Raw genomic sequence first — 23,167 nt, 5'->3', positions numbered from 1 at the left:
CCTTTCCCACCCTCCCCCTGCCTTGATGGCAGGTAATATTCCCCATAATCTCTCTCTACTTTTGGACATTATGGTTTGCAATACAGACACCAAGAAGCCATCATGTTTGGTCCTTTATCTACACATCTTCCATCTCGACCAATTCCTCCAGCCATCTTTTTCTTAGCGATCCCTTCTCTATCCCAGCTGCCTTCTCCCCTTTGCTCATGAGGCAATCTTCCAGCTATGGAGCAATCTACCTGTCCCGTGTATCTACTATCCTCAGGTGTCAGCCTCATGTTATGTTGTTTTATATTCCACAAATGAGTGCAGTCTTTCTATGTCTGTCCCTCTCTTTCTGACTCATTTCACTTAGCTTAATGCACTTGTCTTGAACACAGCTGACCCTGGTTCAAATCCTGGCACTGCATATGGATCCCCAATTCCAACAGGAGTAATCATTGAGCACAGAGTCAGTAGTAAGTACTGAGTACCACAAAGTGTGGCCCTAAAAGAAATATAACATTTAAGATGTATTTAATGAAAAATTGGGGGAGGAGAGGAGATTGGAGCAAAGTGCACTGGCTAGCTGGAAAGAAATGCACATATACAGGAATACGAATGTCTCAACATTGAGAACAAATGTATCTGATGAAATTCGCTTTCCTGGATATGGTTGATAGAAAAGCACTATTACCATCTTATAAGGAGTTAACAGAACTAAGCATTTTCTTCCTTTTGTCTACAATGGAATGGTTTTAGTAAAAAACAGGAATAATGTTTCTTTTGTAAACAGCTTCTAAAAAAATGCACAAAATGTTTTTCCATTATTGGCCACTAGTTTGTCCTCTCTCCAAAGAAAATTTTCCAGTTCCAACTGCTTCTGAGTAGAGGTTGAATCTTTCCATTTGAATCCTCTCTGTGTGCAGTACCAGGACTGGTAGCAGTGGTAGCTTAAATATTTCCTTGATTGAGAAGGATCAACAGTATGAAGCTATTATCAACAAATGTTTAGGTTTCTACCCAAAACCTATTTCCTTTGGTGTATGCTTCATTTTTACCTATCATCAAAAGGATTCTTCTACAAATTCTTCATCTAGTAAAGTAGGTGTTTAATTGTTCATTTAAAAAAAAAATATTGGCCATGTAACTTTAAAGTTTTACACATCATGGGGGCTGCAGTGATAGCAGGGCTGGAGCAATAGCATAACGGTAAGGCGTTTGCCTTGCACATGGTCGGCCTGGCCGAGCCGGGTTCAATTCCTCCGCCCCTCTCAGAGAGCCTGGCAAGCTACCAAGAGTATCTCGCCCGCACAGCAAAGCCTGGCAAGCTACCCATGACGTATTTGATATGCCAAACACAGTAACAAGTCTCACAATGGAGACGTTACTGGGCCCGCTCGAGCAAATCAATGAGCAATGGAGGACAGTGTGTTATAGACACATCAGGGACTTTAGTGATACTCAGTAAGAAGGACTTTTGCCTTGCACGCAGTTAACCCAGGTTTAATCCTCAGTATTCCATATGGTCCCCTGAGCATTGCTAGGAGTGATTCCTGAGTGCAGAGCCAGCAGTAATCCAAGATAATCGCCAGGTGTGTCCCCAAACCAAAAACAGAATAAAAAAAAGTTTACCTATCAAATCCAAACAGTTTTTAGATGATGATATTCCTAAAACATGTTAAGAGCTCTAAGAAAACTTTGAGATATTGTCTTGAGTATAATTTGAGCAAGGGAGTTTCAAATACAAATCCTCTTTTCAAACACCCAAAGGAATTTGTAGGCAAGTTTGATTCTTCAAAGACTTAATACATGGGCTGGAGAGACAGCTCAAAAGGCAAGAGAACATGCTTTACCTGGAAGAGCCCTGGGATCATCACTGCCCCCCAAGTACCATGGGAGTGACTACCCCCCCCAATTCAAGTGTGCCCCACCCCCCCCAAAAAAGGAGTGAATATAAATTTTAAAGTATTACTGAGTCACGACTTTAAGCATGTTAAAATAAATTGAAAATTTCACTTAAAACCCAGCTGATTTCACAAAAGAGGTCCCACCACCAGTGGGTCCAATCAAGTTTATTCTCTATTTTATTTTAAAAGACTAATTTTCATTTGCAAACTTAGAGTTTTAAGTCGTTTTGGGTTCCAGGGCTAGGGAGGCAGTACAGTAAGTAAGGTATCTGCCAGCACAATGCTGACCCCGGCTTGATCCCCAGCACTGAGTATGGTCTCCTCACCACCCACCACCTCCCCCCATGCCCTCCTCCATGCTCCCCGCCCCGCCCGCCCCCCCCCCCCCCCCAGGAGTGATCTCTGAGCAGAGTGAAGAATAAGCCCTGAGCACAGAACACAGCCGGTTGTGGGCCAAACACCAAAAAACAACCACTTCCTCCCAAAGCAGTTTCAAGTACCCACAAAAAGTGGTGGGGTTTTGCTTTGATTTGTATATTAGCTCTTAATCCAAGCTTGTGGCATTGGCCATCTTCTCACAAGTCTTTAGAAATTTCATGGTCTGGGGAGAAAAATTAATTGCCCTTCTGGTAAGGAAAGAAGACAACCCATCCAGTATACTCATATTAAAAACTTTTACTTTCCTTCTGGTACCCCTGAAAGTGTTCACGTCAACCTTGGGCAACCTTTCTAAACAAGGTGCTTGGTGTCATTTTCTTTAAAAACAAAAATTATACAATCTTCTTCTGAAATTATCAACCCAGGACATCCTCTCACTATAAAAAAAACAAACGAAGAAAAAATCAAACCAATTGTTCATTTTAAGTAAATTCCTTAACTCTGGACATTTGGGAATCATTCCTCACTCTGGCTGAGGGGAAATTTAAAAGTTGATCAGCACAGCAACAGCACCATCTAAAGACAGATTGTCAGCACTTGTTGAGAGAAAGCCAGAGATCCATTTCAAGCCAATTTGGGCCCCAGTCTGAATGCAAGAGTGTTGAATCCTGTTTGTCCTTTGATGTTTAGAACTGTGAGTCAAAGACAAAAAGCGCTATTTGTGCTATGTAAGACTAAACCGCACTATAACTGGCACCGGCTCCAGAGTAAAGCTGTTTGTGAAAGCGCTCACTGTATCCCTCAAGCACAGAATGCTTCCTTCCAGTGATTTTTTTGGGGGGAAGGGGAAGGGCAGGTGAGGCATGTAAATGTTACCACTTCTTTGCAACTGAAAGAAGCAATGATGTCCTTTGACCAGCACTGCCCAAAATCTGAGTTCCACTGGCCATGTGTGCTCAGCTGGTGAGCAACTGAAATGTGAATCTCGTCCAACCTGAAACATGCAGCAAGTGTGAACCCTACACTGACTACAGAGACTTGGTACCAAAAGTGGAAAATATCTCCCCCAAAATTCTTCATGACATGAGTACCTGCCACAGTGACCATACTCTGTAAATACTGGATAATATAACTTTCATTTTAAAGATCAATTGTCATCTGTCTTTTTTCCCCCTTAATGCATCTTTAAAATTTAAGTCACCTTTGCATTTCACAAACTTATTGCCCTACCAGAAGGTTCCAAACCTATCTGGCTTACTTCGCCATACCCCATGCCCCACTTTACAGAAAAATAAAATAAATTTGGTGCCCCTACCCCCCCCCCCCAAATCTATGCTCCTTAAGTGAAGAGAAAGCAGTCCCCAACTGCACCGAACACCCTTACTGTTCATGCCCATCATTCCACCTCTTCCCTGGGGGTGTATCTGCCCCTCTGGGAAGCCCTGCCTTAATCCATTCAATCACGTTTTTCTTAGCAGTAGTCTAAACCTGAATTGTTTATTTCCACCAAGCACCATTTTTCTGCATCATATTAAGGCTGGAGCGATAGCACAGCGGGTAGGGCGTTTACCTTGCACCGGCCAATCCGAGTTTGATTCCTCTGCCCCTCTATGGGAGCCTGGCAAGCTACCGAGAGTATCCAGCCTGCACGGCACAGCCTGGCCGTAACGTATTCGATATGCCAAACACAGTAACAACAAGTCTCACAACTTGTTGTGAGATGTTACTGGTGCTCGCTCAAGCAAACTGATGAACAACGGGAGGACAGTACTACAGTGCTAGAGTTAGACGGAAATTAAGGCTCCAGGGCTGGAGCGATAGCACAGCGGGTAGGGCGTTCGCCTTACAAGCGGCCAACATGGCCGACCCGAGTTCGATTCCTCCGCCCCTCTCGGAGAGCCCGGCAAGCTACCGGGAGTATTCGATATGCCAGACACAGTAACAACAAAGTCTCCAATGGAGACGTTACTGGGCCCGCTCGAGCAAATCGACGATCAACGGGAGGGCCTTTACCTTTTACCTTTACCTTAATAATATCCTAACCAGTACTATTGGGGCTCAGGAGGAGGGGGCTGTAGAGATGGGTCAATGAACGGAGCATAAGCTCTGCAATGCTCCGGCATCCTGGAGCATTGCCAGGAAGGGCTTCGCCAGCACAGAGCCAGCTGCAGGCACTGCACCCAAGTCTGAGGGAGCACCACAACCAAAGAGCACAACCCCACTCCCCACAAGCACATGCGCAAGCACCAAGGGGTCAGCAACTACGGTGACTACAACAGCATCACCATCAACAAAGGGAAGGGAATACATTTTTTTCAAAAATCAATTTAAAAATAAGCTGTTATGGGACATTTTCCCCCGTTCCATTTTCTTATGGGCAAAAGAGTAAAAATGCAACAGAATCTAGGCCCGAGTTATTTCTAGCAATTGAGAGTCTACTTTACTCCAGTTTGGAGACTGGGACCTACAATCAATATAGAATCTGCAGAGAGCCTGCGCCAAAGGCAGGTGGGAAGGTGAATGAGTCATATTATCCCATCCCAATAACCCTGCGTGAATACTTCTAAAACTTAGTCAAAAAAAATCGATGGAGTGTTTTCAAGACTTGTGTGAGAGAGGTAACTCAATGGGCCGCAGAGCATGCTGGGCATGCGGGAGGCCCAGGTTTGCTCACAGGCATCACCGGATTCCCTGGCTCAGCTGGCATGACTTCCACACACTGCATTAGGAGCAGCCTCGAGCCCTGCTGGTGTCTCCTCATTCTCTCCCCACAAAAAGAGAAGTTTTCAAGACTCTCTTGAGAGAATTTCTTTAGTCCTTTTTTGTCTCTTGCAAAAGTGACTTAAATTTTAAAGATGCATTAAAGGGGGGAAAAAGACAGATAAGAGGATAGGGGTCATAGGAAATCCTTTACAAATGTAGGTAGCCTAAATAATTTTCCTAAATCCACAGCACATTACATCCTTTCTGCTCAGTTTTACTAGGTGTGTGCACATGCATAAATGAATTAAAACAAATAGTGATTTATTTCAACATTCTTCCTATTGCCAGAGACTATAGGTGAGATGCATTTGGGGCTGGACAGTCTCTACACATAGGTCCAATGTACAAGAGAATCTTGGTCATGCTTTGTTCATAAGTAGAACCATTTACTCTCCTCACACACATATATGCAGACTCAAAGAAAGAGGACACTTCTCAGAAAGCCCTAACCTCCACTTTGAACCTTCTCTAGACATAGCACAGAAAGATTTTCCCAAACTGTGCCCCTTTAGTAAGAAGTCCTATATACTGTGTTTCTTCTAGAAACCTGAGTTGCCCTTACCTTGACTTGTTCATTTGAGGTTACAGCACAGAAAACAATCTCTGTGAATCCTTGGGATGGAAACATACGGAAACAGATTCCACCAATAACACGGCCATCTTTAATTAAAGCAAGAGTTTTGTGTTTCCTGAAAGAATAAGATAATGTCAAATAAGCTTTGAGTTAATTATAGAAATATATTGTGTGGGGTTCTCAATTTAAAAAAGGGCGAGTGCCTTGGTTCTATAGAAAAACCCAGTATTCTGCTACTATCATGCCAGATAATTTTTTAAGTGAACTTTTTAGAGCAATCTTATCTGCACAAGACTTGATCAGAGCTTCCATGAGAACAAAATGCCAAGCACTCAAGAAGGCTCTGGGGCTTATAAAGAAGAGGTATAAATGGAAGTGTTCATTGGTACTAGAAAGAGGATACCCAGCACCAAAGAACCCCTGGTGGCAGGCAGGGAAGATCAAAGAGCCATGGACAAGCATGGCAAACTTGCAAACTGTGCAAAGAGTGACTCTTACTCAACATTATTACAGAAAAATTATGAAAGAAAATACAAAATCCATAAGCACAATTTGCTGATACTGGCAGTCAAGAACCCAAAAAGGCCTAAACAGCACCGTGCACTGTTGCATGGCATAGATCACAGGCTATGTATGTTAAAATATATTCAACTTGAGACATTTAGTTTTGGATTGAGGGGGATTTTGGGGTAATAAGGGTTCTAGAAGGTTGAGCCATAACTAGCAGTGCTCATGAACTACTCCCAGAAGTGCTTCAGAATCATGGGTTACGGGGGGCGGGGGGGGGGGGGGGGTGACGGCAAACCAGGGTCAGATACATGCAAGGCAAGCACCTTTACCCCTGTACAGCTTCTCTAGCCTTGCGGTTTTTCTTCGTTTTTAAAGAAATCTATTTTCATAGTCAATCCATCTGATATCTCACTAAATTTCCCCAGAGCTTACAGACATGGGCAAGTTAGGAAACCCAAAGGGAGAATGTTTTCATCATGCGAAAAGGTGTACACTTTCTTATTATCTCCTTTCTTCCCTTGCTATCTATGATGAATAAAAGACAGGACAATCACCAGAAATTTAAAATACTAAGCTTTGTTGTCATTAACAAAAGAGTATAAATCATTGAAAAATTCATCTTAATCCTTTTAGCCAGGATAGCTATTCAGTGAAGAGGAAGCAGGAGTCAGTGGGCGGCTCTGCTGACTGTCATTACCGAGGTCATTGATGACGTTCTTCATTCTCTTTCATTTGATAAGGGAATAAAAGGATGGGAAAATGGCTCAAGAGGTCGAGCACAGTTTAGTATGTTGAGGGGAGGGCTGTGTTCTATCCCTGTACTGCATGGCCCACTCCACTCCCAGCACCACTAAATCTGTCCCGTATAAAAGACAAAGATGATGAAGTCCCCTGAGCACTGCCAGGAGTAATTCCTGAGTGAAGAGCCAGAAGTAACCCCTGTGCATTGCCGGGTGTAACCCAAAAAGCAAAAAAAAAAACAAAGATGACCAGAGGTATAACAAAAGTGAAGATGCATGCTTGCTGCCTCAGTGACCCTGGTTTGAGCGGGGAAGGGAAAGGAAGGGAAGAAAAGGTGAAGGGGAAGACAGAGGAGGATGGGCGGGCAAAACACCACTCACGGATCAAAGACAAGCCGTGTGATGTATTCTTTGGGCATTCGGGGTAGCTGATGGGAGAACACGTTCTGCAGGCCGACAAGCCACATCAAGATCTTCTTGTTGGGTTTCTGGTTCAGGGAATTGCCAACCACATGAAATTCAATCACGCCTCTGCGTTCCTCCAGCCTCGCCGCCTCATCCCGAGCCGAATGTGCAGACAGAAAATTCGTCTGGGAAGCAGCAGACAGAGAGAAAAATCACCCAAAAAGCTCTTCTCTTCCAATGGTGGGGAGAGCATGTCTCAACACTTCTCTTCTTGGCTCTGATTAAAGACATCCTGTGAATTTGTCTATACACACATACACACATTATGAAAGCAAAAATGTAGAAAGGGAGAAATGCTTTTTGAGAGCTCCAAACAGCATCTAAGTGTGTGAAAGGCATTTATTATATAGCTGAAGTCAGGAAAGGTCTGGAAAGGGTCAGAGAATAAATATGTTAGATGTGATAAGCCATAAAGCCCATGTGTCCACTACTCTCTCCCACCTGGCAGTGCAAAAACAAACGTGTGTGCTGGTGCCCAAGGAAACTTCACTTAAAAAAAAAGGGAAAGGGGAAGAGGGGGAGACAAACCCAGTATGTCTTTGCAGGCTCTTGTTGGCCAATCCTGATTGAAAGGAAACTCACTAAACTGAAATAAGATCTCTGGGGATAACAGATTCCCAAATCCCATTCCATACCCTGAGTAGCTGTCACATTTATATGGTCACCATCTCTTTGTGGAGGATAGTTTTCTTTCAGGAGGAGTGTCTGTTGACCCACTCTCCACTGTATCTGGGCATACAACCTTAATCCTGCACTTAGACTGCCATTCAACCCAGTCCACTCTGCAATGTGCAGGTAAATATTTCACAAATATTTCTCCAATAAAGAAAACCCCTAATGCAGAGCACTGACTAGCTGTCCAGGTGACCTAATGTCACTGGGGTCAATTTCAACTGCCAACATATTTCACAACTAGCTCACAAAATTCCTGAAAATTTAACAATTAATTTGTGTGTGTGTCATGGCAAGGCACCTCTGGTCTACCATGAAATCCACTTAATAAAATTTGAAATGTGTAACTGTGTACACATTTTACAGCTGGAAAGAATAAAACAAAACTCTAGGCTCAGCTAATCTGTGCAGGTTACTACCTCTATGAAGGACAAGTCTATAAAAGGTACTGCCGTCTTAAATCCCCAACTGGATAGAAGGAAATTAGACAGTTTTATAAGAAGATCTATTTATAACATAACAGTCCTCTGAGTTATTCTCATATTCTGAGTTATGCCAGGTAATACATATCTAAGGTAACGTGCCAAATTAAAAACTTGATACTTTAGCACTCATACTAGAAAAATTTAAAAGATCCTTTGCAAAAGACTCTCTAACCCATTTCTTCATTTTATGGAACTTGTCAGGAATGCTTTAACCAGCCCTCTTTAGAAACTATGACATGACAGGAGTACTTTTAGCAAAAATGCTTTCTTTGAATCAAATTATAAGCAAACAAATGAGATAAGTAATTTCAAAAATAGGGACATTATATAACACTAGTGACCAGGACAATTTCAACTGCCAATATATTTCACAACTAGCTCATAAAATTCCTGAAAATTTAACAATTAATTTGTGTGTGTGTGTGTGTGTGTGTGTGTGTGTGTGTGTGTGATGGCAAGGTACTTCTGGTCTACCATGAAATCCACTTAATAAAAACAGAAGAGCTATAAAAGACCAACAATGGGCTATCACACTGTTCTACATTAAAGGAGATGAAAGAGATGAAAAAATAAGGACAAAGCACAATTCTGAAGGGATCTTTCCACTATAGTAACAAATGTCCTAAGGGACATAACCTGGACATGGGAATATATTAGTGAAAGAGTCAGCGAACTTTTCTATAACAAGTATTTCAGGATTTCTGGGCATGTAATAAAAACTGTGTTCAAAAATATAGCCAGTGGCTAGAATTTACCAAACTTTATATTGAACAAAATTATAACCTAATGGGGCTGGAGCGATAGCACAGCAGGTAGGGCGTTTGCCTTGCACGCAGCCAACATGGCTGACACAGGTTCAATTCCCAGCACCCCATATGGTCCCTTGAGCACTGCCAGGAACAATTCCTGAGTGCATGAGCCAGGAGTAACCCCTAAGCATTGCCGGGTGTGACCCAAAAAGCAAAAAAAAAAAAAAAAAAAAATTATAACCTAAGTTTTCTGAGTGCTAACTACATTCTCATCCTAAAAGAACAAGCTTTATTCTTGAAGAGACTGGCAAAAATAGAACAAAGGAGTGTTATGACTCCCTACATAATCTGAAATCAAAAGAAGAGAGCAAATGAGAAATAATGTCAACTGTTGGTAAATATAGACAAAGGATCTTATAGAATTTTTCTAAAAGTTTAGTAGTTTCAACAATTTTTTCATGATAAAACTAAGAAAGATTCTTGAATAAATGGTATTAAACACCAGACATGCAAAAGACTGAAACTAGACTACCAGCTAAAGCTACACACACACACACACACACACACACACACACACACAAAATTTTTTTTAATAAGTTAAAGAGTTGGATGTAAGTTTTGTTTTGGTTTTGTTTGGTTTGGTTTGAGGACCACACCCAGCAGTTCTCAGGAATTACTCCTGGCTCTACACTCAGGAATCACTCCCGGTGGGTTCAGTGGAGCATATGAGATGCTGGGGATTGAACCTGGGTCAGCCTCATGAAAGGCAACCATCTACCTACTGTACTATCGCTCTGGCCAAGACTTAGATGTAAGACCTGAGTTACAGGCAAGAACATAAAAGACATAGAAAAAAAAAAACATGCAATACTCTCCATGACATCAGCATTAAAGCATCAATGATAAATTTGAAAAGTTGACTCTTTGCAAAGGACTCCAATAGGAAAATAAAAAGGAAGGAATTTTAATAATGGAGCTACATCAAACCAAAAAGGATTCTGCACAACAAACAAAACCTGCAACAAAACAAAAAATATCTAACCCAATGGACGGAGGTATTTATGCAGCATATATCCAACTCATAAAACCTGACCAAAAAAATGTTAAAAATGATCAGAATATCTGAAGTCACTATTCCAATGAAGACATACAGATAGCCGATAGGCGTAGAAAAAATGTTCATCTTCTCTTATTGTAAGGAAAGCATAACTCCAAACAAGAATGAGGTATTGCCTCTTAAATATGAGAATGGCTGTTATCCAAAAGACAAGAAGCAACGAGTGGTGGAGAGGAAGTGGTAAAGAGAAAATTCTTGTACACTGTGGGTACAGGCAAACTGGTACAGTCATTATGGAAAGCAGTACGGACATTTCTCAAAAAACTGAAAATATAAATTCTATATCATCTAGTTCCCTGGGCATTTACGCCCCTCCCCCAACCCATACAACAACCGCAACAACAAAACATTAATTCAAAGAGATCTATTCACTCCTATGTTATTGCAGCATTATCTACATTAGCCAAGAACAAAAGCAATCTAAGTGCCTATAATCTGATAAGCAGATAAAGATGCAGCACATACATCAATTAATTAATACACACAATGGGGTGCTGTTCAATTATAAAGAATAATGAAATCCTGCATGTACTATGGTATGTGCAAAAACTATATAGACAAATTCATATGTGGAATATAGAGAAAGCAAAGAAAATAAAATATGTAAAATAATAATAAATTCTTGGATTATAAAACCAATATTTATTGGGAAAAAAAATTGTTTGGATTAGAAAGTCAGTAAGTAGTTACCAGAAGAGAAAGAGGACAGGGGGTGGGATTAAAAAGGGACAAGTGGGACGCAAATGTGGATTTGGGAAGTGACGGAAGTGCCATACCAGATGGTGCTCAAAGCTTACTCCTGGCTCTGCACTCAGAGATCACTCCTGATAGACCACAGGAGACCATATGGGGTGCCAGGTATTGAACCCTGATTGACCGTGTACAAAGCAACTCCCCTACCCACTATACTATTGCTTTGGCCCTCACACATGTTGATTATTTTTTTTTCTTTTTTGGTCACACCCAGCGATGCTCAGTGGTTACTCCTGGCTCTGCACTCAGGAATTGCTCCTAGTGGTGCTGGGGGGGGGCCATATGAGATGCTGGGAATCGAACCCGGATCGGCCATGTGCAAGGCAAACACCTTACCCGCTGTAGTATCACTCCGGCCCATATGTTGATGTTCAACAGTGCACATCAAAATATAAAATGTTTTCATTTTATTTATTTCATTTAAAATGTTTTCATTTCTAACTGCAAAGCAGGGTAGCATTAAAGAGCAAATTCTCAGTGATACCACCTCCATTCTGACAGCTAACAGCATGTACCTTCTACCAGGTGTCTATTTTGGTTTACCCTGCTGACCTCTGGTCCGAGCATGGCTGCAGGGTCCGTGATGGTAGACATGACCTCATTGATTAATTCCATTGGAATATCCCCCATAACTCGGGGTTTCTTGACCTCCTCCGGAACATGAGAGTCATTCATTTTCCTCTTTTCTCCTGTGATGGTTAAGATAAAAAGGGCAAAAAAAATTGGTTCTTTAGACACAAAGCAGAAAATTCATGACAATGAATCCTCTTAATTTTCTAACACTGGTGGATGTGGAAGTGAACTCTCAAATGACCTGAAGAAGAGAAGGAAGTGAAAAGTGGAAAAGCAAAGGCAGGTGAGCACAGTGACCACTGACCACAAATTCATCTGGAATGTTTCTACTGTCTACAAAAATTTAACTTGATGTATGTGTTCAGGTATGTATTACCTCTTCTGCAAATACAAGAAGTGAGGCTAGTTCTCACTGGTCTAATCTCTAATTGGGACCATTTGAATTCAGAGAGCATGTCCAGGTGATACTAAATGTTAAAATATTAGAATTTTTTTTCTTTCTTTCATTCTTTTTTTTTTTCTGCTTTTAGGATCACACCCAGTGATGCTCAGGAATTATTCCTGGCTCTGTACTCAGGAATTACTCCTGGTGGTGCTTGGGTACCATATGGGATGCTGGGGATCAAACCTGGGTCGGCCCCATGCAAAGCAAAAAGGCAAATGCCCTACCCACTGTACTATCACTCTGGCCCCTAAATGTTAAAATATCTGAGACCTCAGATATAACCTAAAATGAAACTAAATTTTTATAAATCCATAGTATCTTCTTGGGAAGAAAATGTGTATTTTCTTATTTTAGAAGTCAATATCGCTATAGATTAAGTTACACTTATTGACCACAATTTCAGAGCTCACAACTAGCCTTATGGATAGTTTTGCCTGCTTGAATTATGAATCACTCAGCATTTCTTCCATCCTTCCAGTTTTGTTGGTTTTCTCTTTGTTACAAATAAATTTATTATAAATTGTTAATTCTTGGAAAGCTCTTGCCCTGCATGTGGTTGACTTAAGTTCAATCCCCAGAACCACATCTGGTCCCCTGAGCACACAGCCAGTAGTAACCCCTGCACAGGCACTGAGCCAAGAATGAGTACCATCACAGGTATGACCCAAATGCCTCCCTGAGTATCCCAATTTTTTTAAGTGTTTACTCCCCTTCTCACACCCTCTCTCATGTTGACTTAAAAAAAAAAGGGTGGGGCTAGAGAGATAGCACAATGGGTAGGACGCTTGCCTTGTATGCGGCAGACCTGGGTTCGATTCCTAGCATCCCATATGGTCCCCTGAGCACCGACAGGAGTAACTCCTGAGTGCAGAGCCAGGAGTAACCCCTGTGCATCGCTGGGTGTGACCCAAAAAGAAAAAAAAAAAAGGTTCAGGGCTGGAGCAACAGCATAGTGGGTATGGTGTTTGCCTTGCACGTGGCCAACCCAGATTCGATTCCCAGCATCCCACATGGTCCGACGAGCACCACCAGGAGTAATTCCTGAGTGCAGGAGTAACCCCTGTGCATTGCCGGATGTGACCCAAAAAGAAAAGAAAAAAAAATGTTCAAATCTGATTTATTCCTGAGAAATTAATGCCACTATACACTTTTCTAGATACTAGTCACATTAACTTTAGTTGTAAAGGATCAAAACAATGTAAAATAGTTTGTTTATATGAGACAGTTCCATGAACATTACATTCCTTTCTACATAATATTGTTTTATTGGGCCTTCCCTGAGCATGTGTGCCCTAGTGAGATAGCCCATCCGCTGGGCAGGAAGTACTGGGGCCAAGAGAGGGCACTCTAGCTGCCTGCGTCAGGCTTATTCCAGAGAAAGCTTTGAAAAATGGGAGGGCCAATGCCTGACTGGTCAGTACTGGAAGCTGCTTGTCTGACACACAACTGGGGGGAGGGGGGGGCTAGCCTTTGCTATTTTTCTTTTCTTAGTGTTGTTAGTGAGGATGAGAACATTTTAAATCATCTGGTCAACTAGTCTTCCAATTCAACGATCTTATTTAGTTATTTTTTGGCTGAGTTATACTGGTCATCCCAAGCCTGGCAGGAGTGATTCCTTACTGCAGAGCCAGGATAAACCCTGATTACTGCCTGCGTGGCCCAAAATACAAAAATTTTAAAAAGTGAAACAAGAAAGAAAACTGCATCCAGAGCCACTGAGAGAGTTTCTAGATCAATTACAAAGTGAGAGGATGGGGCACATGTCCTAACTAGAGGTTACTTCATAGGAGAATGTCTTTCGAAATCATCTTTCTCTTTTATGTTAAACTTTGGTCATACCCAAGATTTGTTTGAAGTGAAGCCATGCCTGTGGCAGAAATGCAACTTTTAAAACATTCTATAGCAGTTCTGTAATACAGAATATATATATGCAGACGTGTATGTGTTTGTGTATATACATGTGTGTGTGTTTGTGTGTGTGTGTGTGTGTATACACACACTCCTATTTTTGCCTGTAACTTTGCAGCTTTTCAGATACAAGAAGCACATTTCTCTGCCCTTTGACTATGGGTTTGACTAGATGATTTGCTTTAAATGTCAAAATGAGACAAAAGTTGTAGTACAACAAGGTTGAACCCAGGCTTGCATTTCTGTTTGCTCTCTAGTAAGAACATGCCCCGCCTCAAGAAAGAGAAAAGATGTCAGGATATGAGTCTGAGAGAGGATATAAAGCAGATACTCAAAGACATCCAAAACAGAGCTCTCAGTTCCCAGACAAACTCATGAGCAAACTGAGCTGAGCACAGCTGAGGTCGGCCAATTACCAGGCAACTGCATGAGGGGTGAACTACGATGATAAATCTCTATGGCTTTGAAAGTTTGCAGTCTGAATTTTGAGGTGATTTGTCATATAACTGTAGCTAACCAACAGTGCTCAGGGTGATTTCCAGCCATTAAAATCCTACACACGCACAATCTGTAGTTGAATGAATGCTACCTTTGGCACTCTTTAAATAGTGGTTTGTTTTAAAGCAAGAGCAGGGAAACCCTTTTTCCTGCCAAGGGCCATCTGGATATTTATCATATTATTTGCAAGCCATACAGTACAGACAGCTGGGCCATGGGCAGCCGAAGAAGCAGCATATATGTCTGCACATCATGTAACAGCGTCAGACCATGTGATTTCCTGTGTCTCTTAAAACCCACAGGACATTCCCCACCTGTTCGAGAACAAGTCACAGCCCTTTATTAGGTCCCCTTTAGAGCTTACCTGGGTTTGCCTCAAGCCCAGAAGAGGCTTTGCAGGAAGGACTAGGGCTACCTCCATTCAGTTGCTCAATGGAAGATGAATTTGAGTTATATGTAATAGTCCCAACCACGGGGGGTGGACTGATAACTGCTCCAAGAAAAGGAAAATACAAGATTAGATCACCCAAGTTACTTGGGCCAAAAAGGAATACATGCATGGGAGACCATTTTATCACTACCCAACACCACAGAGAAATCATCTGAAAACCCATGGGGTGTGGCCAGAGAAACAGAGTGGGTCAAGATATTTGCCTTGCATTTGATTGAAGAGGGTTCAATCCCCCTATGGCCCCCTGATCACCACCAGGAGTGATTCCTGAGTGCAGAGCCAGGAGTAACCCCTGAGCATTGCCAGGTATAGCCCAACCCCCCCCCCCAGAAAAAAAATACCACCCACAGGGCCCACATGAGCATCAATAGCTAAACAACTAATTACACAAAGATGTCTGAGTCCACAGTTATAAAATAACGAATGCATACATAAATATGGTGAAGGTCTTCCTTACAAGATAATACAAACAAAAAAATATCGGGGGGAAAAAATTGACAGCCAGCATTTAATAAGTGATTCAAGATAGAATCATCTGTGCAAGCTAAATCTTGTGAATATCATCTGATACAGACAGGATAATCTCAAGCATCTCCCCACAAAAACACATTTGCTGTTACTAAAGGAAAAATAGTAGCACTGTGGTGGAGAAACCTTGTAAACACCAACTTAACACAGAGATCTAACACTATAACAATACTTATGAGAGGGGAGAACATTGCAGGCCCCCTGATGTGAGGCCAAGTTTGCTGTAAGCTATACCACCGAGATAAGGGGCAGAAACGGGAGATGGCCCGTATATAATAATATTTCATCAAGATGAAAGTTCCTTACTCTGGCAACTATGCGCTCATGCAGAGAAAATGTCCACGTTCTTGGGAGAAAGCCACTGAATATAAATGGGCGCAGTGTTTGCAACTTTCAAATGGCTTAAAGCAACAAATATCTAAGTACAGCAGGGGTGGGTGAATGCCGAAGCAAATACAGCAAGATGTTAATAAACGGTGAATCTGGAGGAAGGATATACAATATACAGGAACTCTTTGTTTTATTAAGACTTTTCCTGATGTTGTGGAGTATTTCCAAACAAAAAGGTCTTTTTTCCCCCTGCAAAGCCACATTACAGAAGCACCAGTTGCAGTAGCTGTGCCGCTGCCTGTAACTGATGAGGTGAGAGCTGATGTGGATACAGACAAGCTCCGTGATGGCCTCACACACAGACACAGTGGTGCAAACAGCTGCCATGTTGGTCTGAGTTTCAGTGTAGCTACAGCAGAGTCTGCAACCAACCTTCCTAGCAGCCAAAAGAGAGATGAAATACATAAAGGAAGCCATGGAAGGTGGCTGGAGCAATAGCACAGTGGGTAGGGCATTTGCCTTGCACGCAGCCAACCTAGGTTCAATTCCCAGCATCCCATATGGTCTCCTGAGCACCGCCAGGAGTAATTCCTGAGTGCATGAACCAGGAGCAACTCCTGTGCATTGCCAGGTGTGACCCAAAAAGCAAAAAATAAAAGTAAGCCACGGAGAAGCACCACCCATAGCACCTTTGACTGAGTGGCGGCTGGTATAGAAAGAATCGGAAGAGAGCGGAGTGCCAGGCTATGTGCTTTTCCTTTTTCCTGAATTTCAAAGTACACTACACATTTTACACAAAGAGGAAGCCTGAGTGATTTCAAGACATCTGAGTATCTTCCAAAACTTCAGAGCCATCATTATAATTGTCATTTATCATTGTTGTATCGATGTGCAGACATGCCAATTAAGGAGATGATTATACTCTTCCTCCCAATACCCTCAGAGTGCACAGCAATTACAGCCCAACAGGGGAACCAGCCTGCTCCTGAAGGTTTAAGGTAATGCTGAAAAGTACAATCAGCCTAACTGCGTTGACAACCTTGGCCACAGTAACTAATATGAAAGTCCCAGAGGATCAGAGCCAACCTCTGCCTTCTCCATTCTGTGCAGTGACAGATAGCACGGGGGCACTTTGAGCAGGTGAGGGGTAAAGAAAAAGGCTTTTTACATAGAAAGCCACTCCAAGAGACCCTTCAGGGAAAAAAAAATCCCTAAGTGAACCTTTTGGATGTGGATCAGTTTTAGCATCCCCTTGCTTGAGTGGAGGAAACTGTGTTCTTCACTCATTCCTCCAAGAAGCATGTACCTGTATGTTGGCAATGCCTGCTAACACTGTGGTGGGAACCCAGACCCCAAGCATAGCGTCAAAGTCAGGACTCCAAAAGATCCGAGTGTAGAAGCCAGTACCACCGTCCAGGAGCTCTAATCACTGAGTCCCTTGTAGTCCGTCTTTTGTTTCTTTTTCACTTACGTGACGGCAACAGAAAGACCAACTTTCGAAGGTATAGTGATAAGGCTTAAAGGTATGAAGTGAAACCAATTGGAAGTAACAGTTATTATAGTTGCTGAAACAGTCTCTGATATCTAGAAGTCATACTCATAGGCAAAAATGTAGGGAGAGGAAGGGAAGAGAGGGAAATGGGAAGGGAAAGGAAAAAAAGTGAAGATGAAGAAAAAAAGGGAAAGGGAAAGGGAAAAAGCAAAGAAAAAGAAAATGAGGTCAGAGTAGAATGAAGAAAATATTTTAAGACAGTAGTTCTCAAGATATTGCTTCACCTCAAGATCCCTGGTACAGTTTTATTTATTTGTTCGTTTGTTTATTTTGAGTCACACCAGGTGATGCACAGGGGTTACTCCTGGCTCTGCACTCAGAAATTACTCCTAGCGGTGCTTGGGGGACCATATGGGATGCTGAGAATCTAACCCGGGTCGGCCACGTGCAAGGCAAATGCCCTACCTGCTGTGCTATTGCTCCAGCCCCCCTGGTACAGTTTTAAATATCTCCATATCCAGGCTACCTTCCAGGATGTGGCTGTCTTGGGATGTGACTAGAAAAACCTGTGTTTTAAATCTCCATTGAACATGCCATGTGTACCGAAGGTCTTAAGAGCTAAGGAGGGCATGGGGCTAGAAAGATAGTTCAGCAGGTAAGGCGTTGTCTTGTATGTAGCCAAACCAGGTTCGATCCATGGCATCCCATATGGTGCCCTGAGCACTCCTAGTAGTAATTCCTGAGCCCAGAACCAGAAAAAAACTGCTGAGCATTTCTCGTTGTGGTCCGTAGACAAAAAAAGAACCACGGAGGGCCAGAGAGATAGTATAGTGGGTATACTATCCCACTATTTCCAGCATCACATATGGTTCCAATGATCCCTGAGAAGATAACAGAGCCAGGAGCAAGCCCCGAGCACAGCCAGTATCCCCCCTCCCCAGCCCAGTCCTTGAAAAAAAGAAGAATCGAGGAGCGTATATATTCCAGGTCAAGGTTCTGTGAAAGTTTATAGAAAAGGAGATTCAGTTCTTGCTAGAAGACAATGAAGAAATTAGGAAAGGAACTAGGTGAGGTAAAACGAACAGCATGAGTGGAGATAGGATGATATGCCCAGTGACTAGAGAAAATACATTCAGAAAATTCTAGCAGCTTGGAGCAGGAGGGAGCAGGCAAAATGCACAGATGCAGGCCTCAAACACTGAAGGTGTTGACTAATGAAACACACAATTCCTTTCTACGATTTAGAGTGGAAAAAGAAAACGCAAAGATGTTTTGACATATTCATATTAACAAGGATTGAAACAAAGAGTTTGATCCCAATCAAAATACCTCATCTCTTAATTATTGTACTTTGTAGAGATTTAATTCTGTTTATATCCTAACTTAAACTCCCAGTTGGGAAAAAAACTAAATCACCTTTTCAAATGCACTATGCTGAGTGATAGTGGCCAAAAAAAAAAAGCTACATACTTTATGATTCCACTCATTTAACATTCTGTAAAACCAAAATAGCAAAAAAAAAAAAAAAGTTGGTAGTCAACCTGTGGTAGGGCAAAGAATAGACTCACAACAGATATAACAAAATGTTATGAGGTAATGTAATTGCTTAAGGTGTGAATCTCACTGCCTGCAAAATATACCTCAATGTGGTTTCTGGGAAGCAAGGAATAAGATTATGTTCCCTGAAGGTGATATTCCTTAGTGCCTGGATTATACACTGAGCTGGAGCTCTATTTAAAAGTCTTCCATCTAAAATCTGTGCTCTGGGGCCAGAGAGCAAGCACAGGAGGTCAGGCACTTGCCTGTGCATCAAGCCAAGCTTGGTTGGAATCCCTGGAACAGTAGAGGATCCCCTGAACATCACCAGGGGTCACGCCTATGGACAGAGCCAGGAGAGGCCCCTGGGCACCACTGATTGTGGCCCCCAAACAAAATAAAATGTAAGGATATTAGCTCTATTCATCTACATGTGGAGGTGTCACAACTAAAAAAGTCTCTCCCGTATGTGGGAGAGGAAACATAATAAGAGAACAACAAATGGCCAAAGTCATGGCCAAGGTTATGTGTACTAAACTGAGCCTATGTGAGGGGTGAACGGGGTCCTGAGGACATGGGTGGAGGGAAGTGGCTCTCTGGTGTCAGGTGCAGTGTTGGAATGAAATATGCATGAAAAGTATAATTAAATAGTATTGGAAATCCCAGTACCTCGATAAAAGGTATAATTAATAGTATTGGAAATCCCAGTACCTCGATAAAAATGGTTCTTTAAAAAAAAAAAACTGCTAATAGGGTTGGCGAGAGAGTACAGTGGGTAGGGCATCTGTCTTACATGTGGCCCACCCAGATTCAATCCCTAGCATCCCATATGGTCCCCTGGGCACTGTTAGGAGTCCTTCCAACTACAAATGTGATCCAAATATAAAAACAAACAAACAAAGATTGCTTACACTAGGAAAAGAAAAGAAGAGGCAAAGAAGAAAAACTGGGGAGATAGCTCAGCAGTCAGGGGTACAGGGCTGCCATGTGCAGGGCACCTAGTTCAAATGTGTAGTGACAGAAATGAGACTTCGGTGGTGAACAAATCCTAAAGCCACATGCCCCCAGAGCAGTCCTGAATCCTCAGGCTATGACACTGAACCATCTAGCCAGGTTGGCTGAATATCACTGGAAGTGGTCCCGGGGCCCAGAGATACAGTACAGCAGTTAAAGTACTGGAACGTGTCCCATATCTCCCCCAGTATCCCTCCAAGTACAGAGCAGAGGATAGCCCCCAAAATCCTCTGGGTGTGGCCCAACTATTCCCTTACTTGCCTCCCAGATCAAAAATGAGAACGTTGAAATTAAACTGATATTGCAGAAATGCAAAGATTCATAAGAAAGTTTTAAATATCTATAGATATAGATATAGTTCCAAGACTGAGTGAAGAGGAAACAGAATGCTTGAATAAACCAATCATAAGTGCAAAAATAAAAACAGTAATCAGAAGAGTCCCTAAAAACAAAAGCCCAGTACCAAATGGACTTCATGGTCTTCACCAGGGAATTCTAAAACTTCAAGAACTAATACCCATCTTGCTCAAACTCTTAAATAACCTAAGAGAGGGAAAGCCAGAGATTTGGGCCCGATGGTAGAGCACATGCTCACATGAGCAAAGCCAGCATTTGATCCCCAAAACTGCCCCTCATTCCTGTGTACATACATTATCTTGCACAATAGTACAATTCCCCGTCATCATAATAAAAACAATCACAACAAAAATTCCAAACCAAAGAAGAAAAACAATTCCAAACACATTTGGCAAGGCCAATACCACTCTAATTCCCAAGCCAGAAAAGGGCAGCATAGAAAAAGAAAATGCAAATTAAAAAGAGTACAGATCAATATCACTAACGAATGCAGATGCAAAAATCCTCACAATGGATGTGAGTGCGAGATCTGCCAGAGGGTCTCCTTTATGCTGGCTCTAGACTTCCACCTCTTGACTACAACACAAATACATGCAGAGTAAGCTATAGGTTAACTAATTGATGCAAAAATAAATGTACCTGTTTGGATTCCTAGCTGGTTGGTTCTGGAAGACGCTGAGAGAAAATCCTGATCCCAGATGGGAGAATTCTGACTATATACTTCTTCTTCTAACATGGACAGAAACCTACACACGAGAGTAAAGGCAATCAATAATAAATTTTTTAAATTAGCAGATCATCAGAAAGACAAAAGCAATTGATAGCAAGCTCTGCACATCAGCTTCTTACCTTCAAAGCAAAAATATGCAAGTGAATTCTGTGTGAAATAGTGATTTAGCAGGGCAACCCTGGTCTGTATACAAATGCATTCCTACAAATGTATCCCCCTTCAACCTGGTGTTTTTGACACTACTTAGAATCCACTCAGCATGACGACAACAGAGTGAGCATTAGATCTTGTCAATAAATCTCAGCACAAGCTTCAAGCCCTCCATGTAGCTGTCACTGTCACTACAGTTATCATCACAAACCTTGCTGATCTGTATTAAGTGCCTGCTGTATACCTACCAACTCCTTGAATCCTCACATCCGGGGTTTTTTTTTTTGTATTATAATTCCATTTATCCCACACATATATAACCTTCACTAAAAAATACGCTGCTCTGAGAAATTGATAAATACTAACACATTTAATCTTCATAACAACCCTATGAAATAGATCTGTTATCACACCTATTTTATACATAAAAAAGCTTTAAGACACAGAGAGATTAAATAAATAGTGCAAAGTCCTAAATCTAGATAACTGCAGGGTCAAGATTAGAACCAATGATCTACACTTTCTATCACGTTACAACTGAATGATGTCACAATTGGATGGTGGGGTCATAAAAATCCTCTCAAAACTTTCAGATATATAACTACGCAGGGAGATGGCCGAAGGGTCAGGGTGTGGGTCAGGGTGTATAAAGACATATGCTTAATACCAGCACTGCTTGCCTGAGCAGGAAAGGTCCTAGCAAGAAACCATTCACCTGGATGGCCTAATGTCCCTGGCCCCCTGTTGCCCTGAAAACTTCTTAGGGACCCCTAGCACCAAGAAAATAAATGAAATGTGGCCATAAGGCCTTCCCTGAAAGGCTCGCTGAACCTCAGGCAATAGTTACATATATCAAAATTAAAGAATGCTGGTTTAAAAAGCAAAATAAAAATCAAATCAATCTAGGAGTTGGAGCAAGAGTACAGTAGGTAGCGCGTTTGTCCCGACATTTGATATGGTCTCCCAAGCATCAACAGGAGTAATTTCTTGAAGAATGTCATTTGAATTTGGATGGGTTCGTGTTCAGTCAACATAATAGTGAATATAGGATGGTCAATATTGATTTTTCCAATCCATAAACATGGAATATTTTCCCATTTCCTAAGGCTTTCGCTTTAAGTGACTTGAAGTTTTCATGGTATAGATCTCACATCTATTTTTTATTAAGCACCACTGGATATGGTCTTTATATATTTATTTATTTATTTATTTATTTTAAGGATTTACCACTAGACTGGTTTAATATATGCAAGTCCATCAATGTAATATGCCAAATCAATACGAGGTAAGAAAAAAATCAAAGATCTATTTTAATAGATGCAGAAAAGACATTTGACAATATCACTGCACTGCACTGTCCTCCCGTTGTTAATCGATTTGCTCAAGCGGGCCCAGTAATGTCTCCACTGTGAGACTTTTTGTTACTCCGTTTGGCATATCGAATATGCTTGCCACATGGGCTAGATACTCTCAGTAGCTTGCCAGGCTCTCTGAAAGGGGTGGAGGAATCGAACACAGCTCGGTCAAGCCGGCCTTGCACAAGGCAAACGCCCTACCGTTGTGCTATCGCTCCATCCCTACTACCCATTAATGATTTTTATTTTTTTTCTTTTTGGGTCATACCCGGCGATGCTCAGGGGCTACTCCTCGCTTTTCACTCAGAAATCACTCCTGGCAATGCTCAGGGGACCATATGGGATGCTGGGAATAGAACCCGGTTCGGTCGCGTGCTTACAAATGCCCTACCTGCTGTACTATCACTCCAGCCCCCCATTAATAATTTAAAAATAAATAAATAAATAAATAAAACTCTTGTTCTCTTTACTGTCTGGACCATGATAAAATTTCTGAGTAACTGTGTAAAATGAGTATAGAAATTAACATTCCTCTATATAGTCAAATCCATATACCACACAAAACCACAGCAAACAATACTCAACAGTGAAAATCAAAAGCCTTCCCTCTAAGAACAGGCATACGACAAGGTTGCTCATTCTGACCACTATTATTCAACATGGTAGTGTAAGTCCTTGCCACAGCAATTAGAGATTAATTTATTT

General features: G+C 41.8%; 1 protein-coding gene across 1 annotated transcript in view; it reads right to left on the bottom strand.

The window, feature by feature from the left end:
* Positions 1 to 23,167, bottom strand: part of KAT2B (lysine acetyltransferase 2B) — a 115,501-nt gene that overhangs the window by 19,501 nt on the left and 72,833 nt on the right. The window contains exons 8-12 of the mRNA XM_056129308.1: positions 20,867 to 20,973; positions 14,884 to 15,009; positions 11,648 to 11,784; positions 7,236 to 7,444; positions 5,593 to 5,719 (exon numbers count right to left, since the gene is read on the bottom strand). Coding sequence (XP_055985283.1) covers positions 5,593 to 5,719; positions 7,236 to 7,444; positions 11,648 to 11,784; positions 14,884 to 15,009; positions 20,867 to 20,973 — 706 coding nt within the window. The remainder of the gene's footprint in view (positions 1 to 5,592; positions 5,720 to 7,235; positions 7,445 to 11,647; positions 11,785 to 14,883; positions 15,010 to 20,866; positions 20,974 to 23,167) is intronic.

This window comes from Sorex fumeus, unplaced genomic scaffold (assembly GCF_029834395.1).
Source record: "Sorex fumeus unplaced genomic scaffold, SorFum_2.1 ptg000072l, whole genome shotgun sequence".
In the NCBI taxonomy this organism is placed as follows: domain Eukaryota; kingdom Metazoa; phylum Chordata; class Mammalia; order Eulipotyphla; family Soricidae; genus Sorex; species Sorex fumeus.
Note: the sequence above shows the minus strand (reverse complement) of the source record. Positions and strands in the feature narration are given on the sequence as shown.